At 39.9% G+C, this 19,285-nt stretch overlaps 1 protein-coding gene across 1 annotated transcript in view; it reads right to left on the bottom strand.

Annotated features, from left to right (window-relative positions):
• LOC139738450 (uncharacterized) overlaps nt 1-19,285 on the bottom strand; it is an 89,102-nt gene that overhangs the window by 32,201 nt on the left and 37,616 nt on the right. Inside the window, exons 23-29 of the mRNA XM_071649074.1 lie at nt 17,726-17,836; nt 16,520-16,639; nt 15,280-15,408; nt 14,790-15,131; nt 11,745-11,897; nt 10,531-10,650; nt 7,988-8,119 (exon numbers count right to left, since the gene is read on the bottom strand). Coding sequence (XP_071505175.1) covers nt 7,988-8,119; nt 10,531-10,650; nt 11,745-11,897; nt 14,790-15,131; nt 15,280-15,408; nt 16,520-16,639; nt 17,726-17,836 — 1,107 coding nt within the window. The remainder of the gene's footprint in view (nt 1-7,987; nt 8,120-10,530; nt 10,651-11,744; nt 11,898-14,789; nt 15,132-15,279; nt 15,409-16,519; nt 16,640-17,725; nt 17,837-19,285) is intronic.

Raw genomic sequence — 19,285 nt, 5'->3', positions numbered from 1 at the left:
AATCGATTTAGCTGGTTATTTACATGATTAAAACAAGTATGATACATGAAAAATCCAAACATGCGAAAAAAAAAGTGTCGTTTACTCTGGAAATTGCCCAAATAGTCCATATACATACATGACAATCATATACCTCATATGATTGACTAACCACTAAAGTCTTAATAGTCTTGTAGGAATGGGGGATCCTCATGCACCCTCATTTTTTGTATCCCTTAGGGTGTCTATTTGATGATTTTTTTTTTTTGTTTCCAGTGAAAATCGTGTCGGGGGGGGGGGGGGGGAGAGACATTGGCGGCCATTTTTGATTTGAGAGAAAAATCAGTAAATTCTGTAACTTTTGAACTTCACAACATACAGGGATATATATAAAATTTCTTCAGGGTAACTGTGTCATGAGAAATTGATTGAAATGGTTAAAATACAAAAATTAAGTGTCATTTACACTGTAGAGTACCCAAAATCCGTATACATACATGACAAACTACTTCACAAAAGTGACTTAGCACTTTGTCTTTAGACCATAGCTCAAAAGCATGCAACATGCAACTCCAAGCATTTTGACGCCTCACTTGTTGAAATCAAATGAAAAATGTAAGCAAGATGGCAATTCATATGCAGATTCAATTCAATTCAATTCAAACTTTATTTCATTTTTTCGAAAAGAAGGACATAAACATTTCACTTTCTTTGGTAACAGAGAATAAGGTTACATATAATCAAAACAAAGGAAAATTGAGAAAACATAATTGTCAAACCGTGAGATAACAAATATGTTGCAATGAAAATTGACTGAAGTGGTATAAACGATATAACATTACACAAAATATCGAAAAATGAGGGACCCACTAAAAAGGCAATGCTTGTAGAATGTGAGCCCCTCAGGTACAGAATGTCAATAGAAATGAACTGATGCAAAGAGGGGAAAATTTTGAGAATAAAATCAGATAAAAAAGTCTCGAAGAACAATAAACAGACAGAGTAACAGACACACACACATACACAGGCGAATGAACATTAAACGAGACTGGGACGACAACACTTATAAAGGAGGACTAAAATACAAGGCAGAACGAGACAAGGCTGACATAATAGAAAGACAATACAACGGACAGAAAGGCAAAACAATTCCAGCGATCCTCGACAGAACTATATCGAAAAAATAACGAGATGCGTGGAAAGGATACGGAAATATGGAAAAGTAGAAAGATAAGATGCGGAAGTAATACAAATAGAATCGAATTTACTCTGTACGTGTCACGGGACAACAAGGACGAGAAAAATGCTTGACAGTGTATTATTGGGAATCGGAATTCTTCGAAAAGAAATTAAAAGATACCCCTAAAAAAGCAGATCAAAAGAGGTGAACAAACAAATTTTGATCACATGTGAAAGTGACTAATCGACAAAATTCAAACCTAAAATGTAATTGAACACTTTTTGTGCCATGCATCTTCTATTTCATTTAATTTTATATTTGAAGAGTTTTAGTAATGGTATTTTCATAAAAGAAATCACTATGCTCAAAATGCTCTGTCGATGTCACCAATTTAGGTGCCAGAATGTTATCATTAAAACGTATTTAAGATTAATTCTGATTAAGTTAAAATGGTTCATTCAAACGTATTTGTTTAAAGCCTTCCTGTTTGAAAATAAACATATGAATTTCACTTGACAGCCAGAAATCCACTCCCCCTCTCTCTCTCTCTCTCTCTCTCTCTCTCTCTCTCTCTCTCTCTCTCTCTCTATATATATATATATATATATATATATATATATATATATATATATATATATATATATGTTTATATTTATATATAAAGTATGGAATTAACGTATATCGAAAAAAGTTACACAATATGACTTTACTTTGTCTAAAGTATTCTGAATTCTCATCCTGTGCAATCATACAAACCACAGATGTGGTAAGTGATATGTTAGCTTTTGGTTTTACACTTCTGTAATTTCCAGTCATCATCAAAACGATCATTGTAATCGATGTCTGGCTCCTCCTCTTCATCCTCCTCCATCTACGCAGTAACTTTGTGAAGCAAGTCAATGAGGGAAGTGGGAAGGATAGGGCCGCTTGATCACATCGCATCCATGATACCGAAGGCTGTCTTCTGCCACCTTTGTCCAGGATCAAAGAGGTAGCGCACCAGAAGATTGGCTAGTCAGATCGCTTGAAGATGGCAAGGTGGTACACGTGGTTCAGATATTGAAAGTGTGAAATAAGGTTGCCTCTGCCAGGTGGGAGCAAGGAGAAATCCACCTTGGTTTGGTCATCTGTTTCAGCATGATGCTGCGAACGCCATTATAAAAGACTTCTCCCTGGCCTTGCTGTACATTTTGGGCATGTGAATGCTTCAATGTCATCTGTCACCTCTGGCTCCACAGACCACCCACCATCAAGATTTATGAGGAAAAAACACTCAACTTGGCATACTGTAAAGTCATATTCTACGATTTCAGCAGTGTTTATTATGATAATCAATACTGAGCAACTTATCAGATTTCAGTATACTTGTAAAAAATCATGATATCAAACAACTCTCACCTGAATGCTATGTGGCATGTGGGGTGGCTTTGTAGATTCTTTAGGGGTCCAACTTTTCCCAACCTAAATGCTATGTGGCATGTGGGGTGGCTTTGTAGATTCTTTAGGGGTCCAACTTTTCCCTACCTATGAAGGCACTTTAATTGTTACATCTTCCCCGGTAAACACATACAGTCCAAGTATTTTGGTACAGTAATGAGCTCCCGTTAACTCTATATGCAAGATAATTGACATTCACAACCTGGCAATACGCGACAGTCCATTTATTAAGTAAAATACTACATTGTAGAATGGATTAAGCATGGACCAAGGGGATCAAGAAAATGTGTGTCTGGATTCCTCACCAAAGCTACCTTGTTTATACCCAAGCTTAGCAGCGCACTTGAGGTAGAGCACGACCGTCACGGTGGTGTCCGTCTCCTTACACTGGTTAGACAGTCACTCATGGATATCGCACCATTGTCTCCTAGAACACATCATTGTGTAAACAAAAGGAATGTAACAGAAATCACATTCTCTGAAGCTTAAGTGATTCCTGTTACATTCTTTTTGTTCACTCAATTATTCATCCCACGAGACAATAAGCTTTATCTATGAGCTGCTGTAACCAGGAGAAGGACACCAGGGTAGCTCTCTGCCTCGAGTATTCCACTATTAAGGTTGGGTACCAGACACAGACATTTTCTTGATCTTCTTGCACCATGCTTACTCCGTCACCCTCACTATCTTCCTTGATAAATGGACTGTCGAGCATTGCCAGATTGTGAATGTTGGTGAACTGGCATACAGAATCAAAGGGAGCTGGCTACTGTACCACAATACTTGGACTACATGTGTTTACAGGGGAAGATGTAACAAGTGCCTTCAAGAGTAGGGGCAAAGTCGGACCCCTAAAGAATCTACAAAGCCACCCCATGTGTCAAACAGCATTCAAGTGAGAGTATTCTGATATTATAATTTCAGCAATATTTTACTGAAATGTGGTAAATTGTTCAATATTACATACTAATGAACACTCTTGAAATCTTAGAACATGACTTTAAAATGTGCCAATGTTTTATGTCCCCCACATAAATCTTGGTGATGGATGGTCTGTAGAGCCAGTAAGAGGTGACAGAAGACATTGGAGCATTCACATGCCTAATGTATGACCATAAGAGCCGGAGAAGTCTATTTACAGCAGCATCATCCAAGGTAGATGATGGGAGAGGGCGAACAAATGACGACAAACTCTAATGTGGATTTCTTCATGCTCCCACCTTGCAGAGACAACCTTATCCCACACATTAAATGTGTGACCCATCGCCTTGCCATCTTAAAGAGAGCTGACCAACCAATCTTCTGATGCTCTGTATATGACCCATTTGAACCTGGACAAGGATGGCAGAAGATAGCCTTTGTTATGATGGAGCCAGTGTGGTCAAGTGGCCCTATCTTTCCGACTTCCCTCATTGACTTGCTTCAGAAAATTACTAAGGAGATGAAGGAGGATGAAGAAGAGGAGCCAGACATTGATTACAATGATCGTTTTGATGATGACTAGACATTAAAGAAGTGTGAAATGGAAAGCTGATATATCGCATAGCCGCTTCTGTGTTTGTACAGTTACACAGGATGACAATTGAGAATACTTTTAGAAAAGTGAAGTCATATTGTGTTACTTTATTTTTATGCCTCCGCCACGAAGTGGTGCCGGAGGCATTATTTCAATATACGTTAATTCCGTATACTTCATGAAAAGCATATACACACGTCAGAGATGTTAAGATATAATAGATGATGACTGGCGACGGAGGGAACATACTTGAAATGCTGTTAAGGGAGGTTATAAGTGCGGTGCGGTCCTAGGCCTTAATTCTGTCATTTGTTACGTGAACATGTTTTCCCATGGGAGAACATTACAAGAATGTTCGCCCATGGGCAAACATAACGAATGTACCTCCATCACGTGACTGTGTTCAGGAAAACACTAATCGGTATTTGACTAACCCATTTAAAATATCATTTTGTCTTTTGATAACAGCTTGGATATTGTGTCTTGTATTAGACAACTTTTAACAAAATTCGAAAGAAAACTTAATTCCAATCAATGTGAACTTGAATTGAATGCATACAGGATGTAATCACAAAAGCGATTCATTTGTAAATATTTCTAAATTAAAGTACCAGCAATCCACATTGATATACAGTCCCTATTCACAGGGTAGATTTCCGGCTATCACATGAAATTTTTAACTTTGTTTTCGGACAATAATCTTTAAACAAATACATTTGAATGAATTGCTTTTTTTTAACCTGAGTGTAAGTGGAAACATTTTGGCATCTACACTTTTCAAATCGGCTCAACATTTTGGCACAGTGATTGTTTCCTTAAAAATATCCCAACTCAAACTCTTTTTAGATACAAAATGAAACGAAATTGAACGCGCAAAGAGTGTTAAATTTCAGTTCAAGTTTTATCTTTGTCCATTAGTCACTTTCACATGTTGTGATCAACATTATTATCATGTGTCACCTCCTTTGACCACTTATTTTAAGGGCATTTGCATATGAATTACCATAGTGCTTACATTCGTATTCGATTTCACCAAGTGAGGGGTGACAATGCTTGAAATTAATTTTCTCTTCAGATTCTATTTTTGATACCAAACAAAAAAGGCCTATTTGGGCAATGATCTAAAGACAAAGTCGTTAGTCACTTTTGTGAGGTATGCAATTTCTTGTATCAAACTTGCTTTCATCATGTAAATGACAATCTCAATTGATTCCTCATGCTGTGTTTCGTCTGAAGAAATGTTTTATTTGTCCCTGCATGTTGTATATAGTTCAAAAGTTGAACTATTTGGGTACTTTTTGGTGTAACCGATACAGAATTTTTCATATTTTGGACTTTCCTTGTATCAGACGTTTTTTAATGGTGTAAATAACCATCTCAATCGATTCCTCATGTCACATTTACCCTGAAGAAATGTTTAATTTTTCCTTGTATGTTTGAAAGTTCAAAAGTTATAGAAATTAATGATTTTCCTTGCAAATCCAAGATGGCCACCAATGACTCCCATGTGACACGATTTTACTTGGAAACAAATAAAAAATCATGAAATAGACACCCTAAGGGATAGAGAAAGAAGGTGCATGGGACCCCCCTCCCCATATTTCTACCAGACTGTGAAGAAAAAGTGGTTAGTTGCTCTTAGAAGATATGAGATTGTCATGTACATGTATATGGACAACTTTGGAATATTTCTAGAGTAAACGACACTGGTTTTCCTCGCATTTTTGGACTTGTCTTCTATGGAACTTGCTTTAATCATGTAAATAACTATGTCAAACTATTCCTCATGCCGTATCAATTCTGAAGCACTGTTTTATTTGTCCCTGTTTGTTGTGTAATTCAAAAGTTAAAATATTTGGGTATTTTTCGGTGAAAATGACACCAAAATTTGCATATTTTTAGGCTTTTCTTGTTTCAAACTTGCTTTTATCATGTAAATAACCATTGCAATCGATTCCTCGTGTCACGTTTACCCTGAAGAAATGCTTTATTTATAATTTCATGCTGTGTAGTTCAAAAGTTATGGAAAATAATGATTTTCCCTGAAAATCCAAGATGGCTGCCAAGATGGCCGCCAATGACCCCCATGGGACACAATTTTTTCTTGGGAACAAAAAAATTCACTAACTAGACACCCTAAGGGTTACAAAAAAGTAAGTTAAACAAGGAAAAGTAGAAATTACGCGGTGCGTAAAATATGTCCCCCTCCGGAAGTAGCATTTAGTAGCAAAATGTACAATATCGGTAAAAAATCAAGGTCAAAGGTCAAAGAAGTAAAAGGTCAAAATTCTGTGTACAAGTTTTGAAGCCCTCACCTAGTGCCATCACATAAAGCAAACGGAATCGAAAGCGGGTTAGAAATGGCGAAGGAGTAGCATTTTGTAGCCAATGTACAATATAGGTCAAAAATCAAGGTCAAAGGTCAAAGAAGTCAAAGGTCAAAATTCTGTGTAGAAGTTTTGAAGCCCTCACCTAGTGCCATCACATAAAGCAAACGAAATCAAAATCGGGTTAGAAATGGCGAAGGAGTAGCATTTTGTAGCCAATGTACAATATAGGTAAAAAATCAAGGTCAAAGGTCAAAGAAGTCAAAGGTCAAAATTCTGTGTACAAGTTTTGAAGCCCTCACCTAGTGCCATCACATAAAGCAAACGGAATCGAAATCGGGTTAGAAATGGCGAAGGAGTAGCATTTTGTAGCCAATGTACAATATAGGTCAAAAATCAAGGTCAAAGGTCAAAGAAGTCAAAGGTCAAAATTCTGTGTAGAAGTTTTGAAGCCCTCACCTAGTGCCATCACATAAAGCAAACGGAATCAAAATTGGGTTAGAAATGGCGAAGGAGTAGCATTTTGTAGCCAATGTACAATATAGGTCACAAATCAAGGTCAAAGGTCAAAGAAGTCAAAGGTCAAAATTCTGTGTACAAGTTTTGAAGCCCTCACCTAGTGCCATCACATAAAGCAAACGGAATCGAAATCGGGTTAGAAATGGCGAAGGAGTAGCATTTTGAAGCAAAATGTACAATATAGGTCAAAGGTCAAGGTCAAAGGTCACAACTGAAATTCTGTGTAGAAGTTTCAAAGCTCCCATGTAGTGCTATCATATAAAGCAAACAGAATTAAAATGGCTCATAAATGACAGAGAAGTAGCAAATTGAACATTTTGATCACACACGGACGCACAGACAGACGGACGGACGGACAGACAGACACACGGACACACACACGTACGGAGCCCGTTTCATAGTCCCCTGCTCGAACTCGTTCGGCGGGGACAAAAAATGTGTTCGGGGGGTGCATGGGGACCCCCCATTCCTACTAGACTACTAAGTCTAGGAGTCAATCTTTTAAAAGTTTTCTACAATCTTTTTTTAGCAATAGGTAACTTAAAAACTTTACTTTCATCACACATAAATAACATCCTCTACCATTATACATATACTCCAGAGGGGGCACACCGGGCGTGCTCCCCCCCCCCCCCTCTATTTTTGGTTAAAACAAAAGAAATTAAAAAAAATGGGGGTGCGTGCGCTCCCCTTTAATATTGTAAAGGCACCTCCCCTTTACAGAATTCCTAGATCCGCCCCTGTGTACATGTATATACAATTATATGTGTGTGTGTGTTTGTGTGCTGGACAATGTTTATCAGGGCCCCATGTATGATCACCAAAATGTATTTACACAATCCACATATATTATTATACCGCAGGTTCCTTAATGTTGGGAGTTGCTTTTGCAAAGCATGCATGTTAGCATGAAGAGATGTTATATTTGTAATAAGTCTCATTCTTGGCTTTTGAGTGCATGCAGGAAGTGCAATAAAATGTGAGCTGAAAAACTCAAGGAACTACCACCACCATCACCAACAACCTCACCTGAATTATTTGGGGTACCGCAATTGAGTTCATCGTCGATACCATTGATGCAGTTCAGATAGGCATCACATCTCTCAGTCTCTGGAATACATTGTCCTCCAGGGCACTCAAATTCAAACTCTGTACAGTTTCCTTGGCAGAGTAAGAAGGCAAACAATTTCAGTGTCATCAATGTGGATCTTATTAGTTCAAAAGAGAGTATAATTGTGCTAATGTGTCATCAAAGTGGATTCAAAGTTTGAAGTAAAAACATAGTTTTTATCCTTTCTTTTATCCTATGCCTTGTCCGCCATGGACTACTTAACGTAACAATGTCGGAGTCTCTGAGCTTGGGTATTTGTTCCATGTTCATCGTGTCACTGCCGGCAACCAGGGACAGCCTGGTGGTAGTGTTGCTGCCCGGAAAGCAGTAGATGACAGGTTCGAGTCCCACTGGTTCCTTTTTTCCAACATGTTTGTTAATTTACAGATCAGCAGTTGCGATCTTAACAAATTTAATTTGTAGAGGGAGACAAACTGAAGAAACTCACACCTGAACCTTCACCCCTCTGAATAATATCCTTCTTTCATTTATCAAAAACATAGTTCTCATACAGGTAAAGAACTGTCAATTTTTGCTGTAAAATGTACACAAACCATTTGTATGTTAAATGCATAATGTGTGAAAGAACGCTGTAATAACACAATTTCAATTAGGTAACGAGAATGTGAAAAATAAGCCAAACAGCTTTGCTAGAGGTACTACAATCTCAGAGCTTACCTGACTGTGGTTGCTATGCGATGTTTCATATTCGATTAAAAGATATATATCTGGTCACAGCAGTAATCCATTGTACGGGAGAGTGAATTGCCCGCAGTTCAAGCTGCATACAGTTCAATACTACTCCTTGGACATACAATCATCACATACTAGCAGCAATCTGAATACCCACTTCTCAAAGGGGAGGGTGCCTTAGGAACTAGAAATGTCGCTACGGCGACTGGTGTATGCCTCCGCCATAATGCATGGTTCTCCCAATAGGTCTGTAGTACAATGTCTTGACAATGTGTGATGCCAGTTTCACACAATTGGCAAAATATTAAAATGACAGGTTTGCCACAAATGTGCTGAATGTTCACTTTCCTAGAACTAGGTTCAATTGGATGAATGATTAAAACGTCAGAGTGCAGGTATTGGGGGAACTGATAATTTTTACTTGACTTTTGACCCTTTTATAAGTTTATGCATTGAGTAATTTTCAAGGTATTGAGAAAAAGTATACTTTCAGTATCAAATGGTAAAATAGTATTATCTAAACCTGGCCTTTGACCTTTGACCTCACAGTTCCAAAGAGAATCACTGTTAGGTAGAACATGCATGAATATGTAAGTTTCATAATACCTTGAGTTACTTTTGAGATATGGAGGAAGAAGTGCAATTTAGCACTTTCACTTGATCTTTGACCTTTGACCTTTGACCTTTTGGCAAGAAACTTCCCACAGAATATATATTGGGTTATACATGCATACATCAAGTTGAAAAAAAATTCCTTCGGGCATTGCATAAATATAAGGAAAGTAGTGATATTTTGAGGAGTTGACCTTGACCTTTGACCCCCTGACCTTTGACCCATGACCCCCAACTTCCCTAGATAATCACTGCCCATCGGTACATGCATATATACTAAGTTCCATGAAGATACCTTTAACCATTTGCGAGATATGGAGAAAAACATGAAATTTCAACCTTTTTTTCACAAAATAACTTGTGACCTTTGACCTTTGACCTTTGACCCCGTGATCCTAAAATCCAAACAAAGCATCATCCCCCCAAGATATACCCTCATACCAAGTTTGATGCAAAACCACCTCACGGTCGTACGGACGTACGGACGGACGACCCGAAAACATAATGCCTCCGGCCACTTCGTTGGCGGAGGCATAATAAAAAGATGGGTATACCGACTTTTAATATTGATCTCAAAATACTTCAGGACAACTCATTATCCCGGCATATAGCATCAGCAAGACAGGTGTCTTGGTAGAACTTTTCAACATATTGCAAATATGAATTTTTAGCGCTTTGTAGTTTAATACTATGTCTTGTATGAGTCCATTGGCCTTTCTAGGTCTGACAGACATAACTCTTTATGCGCCACGCAGTCACACGCCCGACTCAGTCAACAGCATGCCAAGTTTGCACCTTCCGCTCAAATGCACAAACCTGCCAAAACCATGCGATAAATCGCCAGATGCTACAGTACAATGAAAGCGTTTCTTGTTAATCTATTCCTGTCACATGTAAAAGGAGCTTGCATTTTATGTGATAATTGACTATCAAGCGATCTTCCCAACTGGATATGAGAGTAAATTTGAAGCTTCCATCACTGCCTACAATTCCAGGGTGACAGAAACTTATAAAAGTTCCAAAGATTTGAAAGACAGAATGTTTTCTCAAAACATGCATATGTTGGTGTCTCAGAATAATTTGGCACACTGGGGGTTTACACCATGGCACATAAACAGTTAAAGGGTCGCCCTTCAAGTTTAAACAAAGAACTCACTTGCGCAGTTCAGCTCATCTTCCGCTTCCGCGCAGTCGCGAACGTTGTCACAGAGATAGTCTGCGTGGACACAGGCATCGTCATTGCACTGGAACTCTGTTTCGTGGTTACCACACGCTCCTGGAAATATAAACATGGATTACACAAAATGTCATAGTGGATAAGAATCCTGACTCCCGATCAGAGGATCCGAGTTCGAATCCCGCTCAGTGGCAACGTCTTTGGACGAGATGTTTTTACCCACTATGCCCCTCTCGACCCTGGTGTACAAATGGGTACCTGGCAATGCTAGGGGTAATAATAGCAGGGCCCTCTGGTAGAGCAGTGGCAGTGCTGAAGAGGCTTTCCTGGGTAAATAAGACCTTATTATTATTATCATCATTATTATCATTATCATTATTATCTCATGAACAATATCGGTAAATCTAGTCAACTGGACTTACTTGTAATTTGGAGCAGCGACGTTTCGCGTCCGCTCCGGACGCTTCATCAGGCCGACTGATCTTTGGCGGCAATTGGTTGTTGACCCGTAACAGGGTCGGGGAATTTCGGAAAGCGCCGAGGAATCTTCCGAACCGCCGGGTTGTAGGCTCCGGCTAGGTTGTGTCTACAACCCGGCGGTTCGGAAGATTCCTCGGCGCTTTCCGAAATTCCCCGACCCTGTTACGGGTCAACAACCAATTGCCGCCAAAGATCAGTCGGCCTGATGAAGCGCCCCGGAGCAGACGCGAAACGTCGCTACTCCAAATTACAAGTAAGTCCAGTTGACTAGATTTACCGATATTGTTCATGTGATACTTTACCCGGATGACTGAGAACATTCACAGACATATCATTATTATCGTTATCGTTATCGTTATCATTATCATTACCATTACCATTGTTATCATCATCATTATTATTATTATTATTATCATTATTATTATTATTATTATTATTATTATTATTATTATTATTATTATTGTCATAATTATTATTATCATTATTATTATATTTATTTTTATCATTATTATTATTATTACTATTAAGATTTGTTAACAAATATATCAAGCAGTTGTTCATGGTTGTGCCCTTGATCCACTGATGCTCACAAGGCAATGCCATATGAGGTCCGTATTAAAGACATTAGACGAAATCATATCATGTTGGGAAGTGAGAAGCAAAACTAAGAGGAAGCTAAGCCCCGCCCCAAAAAATTTCAAAAGGCAGCTCACCGTTGGTGTAGGTTGTACAATTGACGAGGGCGGTATGCCCCTCATCCTCTCCCATGGAGCAGTCTCGAATGGTGTCACAGAGGAAGTGGGAGGGGATGCAGTGACCATCAAAACACTGGACCTCTCCTAACTCACAGTCTGGAAAGACATGAGCTGAAACAACAAAAAGAAAAGTGCTTATGGGTCAGAGCTCAATGGGAAAAGTGCTTGGGTCGGAGTTCATTGGGAAAAGTGCTTGAGTCAGAGTTCAATAGGAAAAGTGCTTGGATCAGAGTTCAATAGGAAAAGTGTCTGGGTAAGAGTTCAACAGGAAAAGTGCTTGGGTCAGAGTTCAACAGGAAAGTGCTTGGGTCAGAATTCAATGGGAAAAGTGCTTGGGTCAGAGCTCAATGGGAAAAGTGCTTGGTTCAGAGTTGAATCGGAAAAATGCTGGGGTCAGAGTTCAACAGGGAAAGTACTTGGGTCAGAGTTCAATGGGAGAATTGCTTGGGTCAGAGTTCAATGGGAAAAATGCTGGGGTCAGAGTTCAACGAGAAAAGTGCCTGGGTCAGAGTTCAACGGGAAAAGTGCTTGGGTCAGAGTTCAATGGGAAAAGTGCTTGGGTCAAAGTTATATAGGAAAAGAGCTTGCGCCAGAGTCCAATGGGAAAGATGATGGGGTCAGAATTCAACAGAAAAAGTGACTAGTTCAGAGTTCAACAGGAAAAGTCTCTGGGTAAGAGTTCAAGAGGAAAAGTGCTTGGGTCAGAGTACAATAGGAAAAATGTCTGGGTAAGAGTTCAACAGGAAAAGTGCTTGGGTCAGAGTTCAACAGGAAAAGTGCTTGGGTCAGAATTCAATGGGAAAAGTGCTTGGGTCAGAGTTCAATGGGAAAAGTGCTTGGTTCAGAGTTCAATTGGAAAAGTGCTTGGGTCAGAGTTCAATGGGAAATTGCTGGGGTCAGAGTTACATGGGAAATAGTACTTGGGTCAGAGTTCAATGGGGAAAGAGCTTGCGCCAGAGTCCAATGGGAAAAATGTTGGGGTCAGAGTTCAACAGAAAAAGTGCCTGGGTCAGAGTTCAACAGGACAAATGTCTGGGTAAGAGTTCAATAGGAGAAGTGCTTGGGTCAGAGTTCAATGGGAAAAATGCTGGAGTCAGAGTTCAACAGGAAAAGGGCCTGGGTCAGAGTTCAACAGAAAAAGTGGGTCAGAGCTCAACAGGATATTCAAGTGCTTGGGTCAGAGTTCAACAGGAAAAGTGCTTGGGTCAGAGATCAACAAGAAAAGTGTTTCGGATAGAGTTCCTGGTTTGAGTAGTTTATATATTGCCTGCAAAATATGTACTGTTATCACTGTTTGACAAAACAACAAATTCTGGCTTATTCCATGCATATTTCCCAAATTTTCATTTTTCTTTAATATACCAACATCCACTTGCTGACCGTCGCTGTTACCATCCATGTTGATTAATTTTGGGGGGTCATTCAAGAGCTGCACATAGTTTTATAAGGTTTTATACAAATTCTGCAGACTCACTGAGGCTGCGTTTTTCAACTTTCCCCTGTTTAACTCTGTATGTGCCACGTTCGCACGTCCGACTCGGTCGACGGCGTGCCAACTTCGCATATTCTGCTCAACACACAAAGCCGCTTAAACCGATCGATAAATCGCTAATCCTGCAGTACAATGAAAGCGTTTCTCGCGCTTTTGTTCCTCTCACATATGGCTTGCATTCTATGTGTGATTGGCTATCAAGCGGTGTTCCCTACTAGATTTGCGTGTACATTCTAAGTTTCTGCTACGGTTTTATGTGCAAAAGTCATGCCTTTACAGTAATGTAGCAAGTGGTTATTCAAAAGAAAAATTGAAAATGGATTTGTCATACAATTTATATCGAAGCTAAGTTTGGCATTCCTCTTTAACTTTGCTCACTATTGTGTCCACCTTAACAGAAATTTGTAGAAGTTATACAAATTGGAAAAACCGAATTCTTTCTCAAAGCATGACCACCTTTGTGTCTCAGAATAAGGTGGCACACAGGGGGTTTCCACCATGGCACATAAAGAGATAAAACGGCTTTCCAAAGCCCTTTCCAAAGCCCTGTACTATTAATGTGCCGCTTGTTTTCTAAGAAGGGACGGCGAAAAGCAATTTCCATCATAAAGACATATCTTCCTTTGAGAGTGACGAGTCATGATGCAATGCCACATGAATCAATTGTCTTCCTATCTGTGAGGCAGCTCCAGTTTAGCACATACTTCAAATATTTCTGAGTGGCGGCATGAGACTTTGGCTGCTTTTATCAACTTTCCCCTGTTCAAACGGCTTTCAAAAGCCGTTTCCAAAGCCCTTTAGCACAGCTTCCAAAATACACATTGTAGTTGCGTTTATCAATTCTTCGCGAACACGATAACTAGCCTGTCACTGCACAGCTGCATTGCACAATTCGACCCGAGGAGAAGAGGTCATATACGGCATGCATTGTTCGTAACTGCAGTACAATACTACAAAGCCATGCTTTGTAGTTTATCAACTCAAAAGGCTTTTACAAACAGCTTTCTAAAAACCTGTTTAGGAAACCTGTTTGGAAAGCCACAAATTTGTGGCTTTCGAAAAGGCTTTCTGAAAGGGCTTTCAAAACAGCTTTGCGTTTATCAACTCGTATAAATTCCTTGAAGGCTGTTTGGAAAACCTGTTTCTGCCGAGAAAAGGAGAGATGATAAACACACTCTTTCCAAAAGGCTTTCCGAAAGGGCTTTCAAAACAGCTTTGTGTTTATCAACTCGTAAAAATTCCTTGAAAGCTGTTTGGAAAACCTGTTTCTGCCGAGAAAAAGAGTTGATAAATGCCCCCATAGACTTAACAGCAGTACACTTTGAATATGTTGCACCAATCAAATAATTGAGATGCCAAGGAGAATTAAAAGTGGTAGCAACAAGGAATGTTATGACAGAAAAACGAAAGTGGTCCACGTTAATCATAAGCAAAAACTTGCATGAAGATTGCAGTAAAGAAGTAGAGTGGCAACAAATTTTCCTGTAAAGAAGGAAGGGATAATGGCTCACTGCTAATGTTTGTAGGTCTGATGATCACGTCAAATCCGCGACCATCTCCATACACCCCACAGTGGTATTCGATCCAAGCCACGCTGCTAGGGATGACTGTCTCCCTGGGTGCAGTGCGGTGGTAGTACACGGCGAACCGGGTGGTGGTATTATCCGGGTCCGAGCCGCTGCCGAGGGACATGTAAGTGTGGATGCTGACGGAGAAGGCTTGGAAGATGACGTGGACATACAATCCCTCGGGAACCATGACTATCCAAAGGTAGTAGCAAAGGGAGTCGTGCATATTCGGGTAGCCTGGAGACTGGATTTGATGCTGTTCCCCTTCCTCTAGAACGATGTGATCTGTGAGAAAGACAGAACACTATAGGCTTGATTGCTATGTCATTATATCTCAATGAACAGAAGGCATAACTGATGAAAGTTGCCATTGAAACTAAAGATGGCCAAATTAAGACAATGTCACTCATGTGATTTGAAGGTGCCATATTACTAGTGTTCATGGGAGTCCCACAGTTCATCTCATCAGCTCTCGTCAAGCAGTCGTAGTAAGCATCGCACACATAGTAGTCTGGTACGCAGGCCCCATCTGAACAATTGAAGTAACCCTCAGTGCACTCTCCTGAAAAATGTTTGAGAAGGAAGACAAATTAAAGCATCTGGGTTTTTCTCAACTGTTCAAACAAATGCTTTTTGAGAGAAGGCGACTAAATTATGCAACGCTCACAACATCATTTTGGATATCATGGACCAAGGCCTGAATGTCAGCTTGATATAGAGAGCTTACTCCAGCCATATCAATTCTATTCATGTCTTCACACAAACATGAAGCAGCCTGTAATGTAGCAGTCTGATTGGGGACAGCAACCTATGCAGGGAGATTCTGGGGCAATCAGAACTTTTTAATAATCAAAATTATCTGCCCTTATAATAGCCTGATTCATGCTTAGTATGTTGAAGTCTACTGTCATTTCCATTCTAAGTCAATGAGATGTGGACATATTCAATTTTAATCAAAACTGATACACACATACACATACTTCAAAATTCATCTTCTGGAAATTAAGAAACCATACTAGATACATGCATTTAATCATAAAGCTATGGTCAGAGCCAAGATGGTCAATCTGTTCTGTACTTGATGATCGCTACAACGTCTGGTAACTGGAAGGCATGCTGGACAGCTCTCTTGACCAACTGGCAACAATATCTGGAATCTAATGGCCCATACAACTTAATCTCCAGAGCCCATCTCATTTGACTATGGTAGCTCTACTGGACTGAAAGTACATTGCTACACCAGAGTGTGCTTGCTGACTCTACAAAGATCTCATTTGGATGGATTACATGACACTGATAATTCAAGCTTGGCCAGTCAAGCTCCATGCCTGGGGCCTGTTTCACACAGAACCCAAGTTGATCTTGAAATTTAAGATTGACTAAAAATCATGGTATGCTGTATGTATCTTCAATGTTGCTCAACTTTTTAATGAAAATGAAGATTTTCAAGACTTTTTTCATGGTACCATTGATAATACAAGGTAAAATAAATAACAAAGGAATGATTCCGTAAACAATAATGATAATGTGAAGTGGGTGGTGATTAGGCAAATAAAACTGAACAAGGAAACCACTGGCATACCATAATTTTTAGTCAATCTTTAATTATAAGTTTGACTTAAATTCTTTGTGAAACACCCCCCCTGGGCACATAAAGGGTGAATCCTACTCACCACAGTCAGTCTCGTCTTCCCCAAAGGTGCAGTCTGGGTAATAGTCACACTGGAAGAAGGATGGGATGCATTGCTCACTCTCCACACAGGTGTATTGACTCACCCCAAAGCACTGGAATGCTGCAGGTGTGTGGAAGAAATGACAGAAGTTATCAGGCAAAACAAGAGTTTTCCTTCCATTTTACCGCTTTGACTCAAAGTGGAATATTTCTATCATTCGTGTCAAATGCCAAATGTAAAAGTTTTTGTTTGGCATGAGGGCATAACACTGAATGTTATATTTTGCTCTTTACTTCGAGAGTAAGTACACTCACATATCGTACACCTGTACAGCTGTACTTAATACATATAGTGTCCAGATAGTACTGTTCTGACATTGATGCCACAAGAACTGATACTTTTCCACAGACTCCAAATCTCCCGCTTTCGACAAGAGATCTCCCGCCAAAAGCCCATTTTTGCAAAATCTCCTGTTCTCCCGCTTAAGCTTTAATTTCTCCCGCTTGAAATGATTTCTTACTATAGTGTCATCGTATGTTGAAAAATAAGCCTTAGATAGCAAGAGATAACATCTAGAACCTTAGAGGTGGAACCCGGCCACAAGGAACTTGGCGCTTCGCGCACATCAAGTTAGAGTCTCCCGTTTGCTAGGGGTTTCAGGGGGGAGAATCTCCAGATCAGAAGGTGCATGGGGTTGGAGCCTCTGCTTTTCCCATTTCACTGTGTGAAGTGACGGGACTTGTCTTTCAATTATCATTGGCACAGCGCCAGAATGTCACAAGTTTGGATTATGTGTGTGTGTGGTGCAGTGGCGGATCAACACGGGGACACATCAGGCATGCGCCCCCATCCCTAAATTTTTGTGCAAACAAAACAAATAAAATGATAAATGGGGGCGTGTGCGCTCTCATTGTAACATAGTAAATGTGCCCCACCCCTTCAGCCCCCCCCCCCCCACCCCTTTATGGAATTCCTGGATCCACCCGTGTGGGTTGTGTGATGACAATTTAGCACTATAACAAATAGTAAATGTGATACTAATATTATAGGTACCGCATACTAGTACATGTACATGTGCACGTTGAAATCATGTTGTCAGCAGAGTTAATATTTTCACCTGTTTGCAAATAAGCACCCAGCTCACGAAAATATTCAAATTTCATTAAAATACAATTATTGCATATGTAGTACATCCTGTATACTCACGGCAGCCTTCCTCATCCTCCCCCTGAGAACAGTCACTGATGCCATCACATCGCCAGTCGCTATGGATACACTGACCATTGTTACAGGTGAATTGGTGTGACCTACAGCCTCCTGTTGAATGAATGGTGTACGTAGGGGGGTGGAAGAGATTGAGGCATAAGTCTGCACCAAATTTCATGTTGGCTTTGATGAACAGAGTGAATCAGACATTATTTCACACAAGTCTTGTGTCAACCTGACCAAATGTGACCGTGCATCACAAACCGAACAAAAGTCAGGTGAAATGGGTGAATCTGGTCAACCTTCAGTTCATTCATATTTGTGGAAGAGCAACTCTACCATGCAATTCTATGGTTTGAGTTTATGAAACAAATGGGAAATTGCGTTTTTAGCAGTTTTTACAGAACACTATTTTATTCAATTGGTGTGATTAGGTATGTCTGGCAGACCCCTTCTATTTGATTAAAAAAAAAAACTATACACACTGTTCACTTTCAATTCTGATACCTTTTGAAATGTTAGTGCTACTATATTGAACATTAGTACCTTAGAACATTTGTGACCCGCTACAACAAAATGATCCTAAAGTCGGGCGAGGTCGATTATTTGAAAATTGCATGATATAATCCCCTAATCTTTCTGCTTTAAATTGATATATAACACATTTTACAAAAATAATCGGCTGCGGAGATATCGATGTTTAAAAGAGAGCATGTCGAGACGTCTGGAAAATCACTGTTTCGAGAAAAGCGCCCTAAAAGTCTTCCTTTCGACGCAATCGCGAACAAGGGACACGCAAGTCAGTTTTCACCTCTGGACAATAGAAGGTAAGCCCTAACAACCCCCGAAGAGTTCATTCAAGCACATCAGCGTCGGCGGTCTCCTCACCAACCAATCAGTGACCACGACGTGAGAAGCGGCTGAGCATAGCGCACCCCGCCCGCACGCACCAGTCGACTGGGCAGTGTGCGAGCTTCACGCTTCGGTTAGCAGCAAGCAGCAAACTGACCAATGAGATCACTCTGGTCGTTGTTAGGGGCGGAACCTATCTGTGGCGCTCAATCCAATTTTCGAACCAGTTTCTGCTTCGTTGAAACGCCAAAAAACATGGCTCAGCAAAACGCTATTTTTTAATCTTTCCTTTGATCATTTTGCTTCAAAATTTCGACAGATGATAGAAGACATGTTAGACTCCAATAATATATCAAAATCAGAAAATCGTAAATTTTGACCAATTTTAATGCTCTGACTTCAAACTCGATTTTCGCGGCTTCGACCTTGCGCGACTTTAGGACCTTTTTGTTGTAACGGGTCACATTTGTATTGAACATTAGTATTTGCTTGAGACATGGACAGAGTCTGCTTAAATTGATGAATGTGAAAAACTTGAGCTTAATCAAATAATTCCTTCATTGTGGTTACTACAAGAGTTTTACATTCTGTTTTTTGTCTCATGTATTGCACAGTGGGTAAATTGGTTAGATTAAGTCCTTCTTTTAGACCATGCTATTTCAGAATCTGCCCTTGACTAAAAATCCTTGTCCAGTGACTTTTTGTTGG

This window comes from Diadema antillarum, unplaced genomic scaffold (genome assembly GCF_040938485.1).
Source record: "Diadema antillarum isolate AM-2024a unplaced genomic scaffold, OU_Dant_1.0 seq00000743_RagTag, whole genome shotgun sequence".
Taxonomy (NCBI): domain Eukaryota; kingdom Metazoa; phylum Echinodermata; class Echinoidea; order Diadematoida; family Diadematidae; genus Diadema; species Diadema antillarum.
The sequence above is the reverse complement of the archived record's forward strand: the minus strand, read 5'-3'. Positions and strand labels throughout refer to the sequence as shown.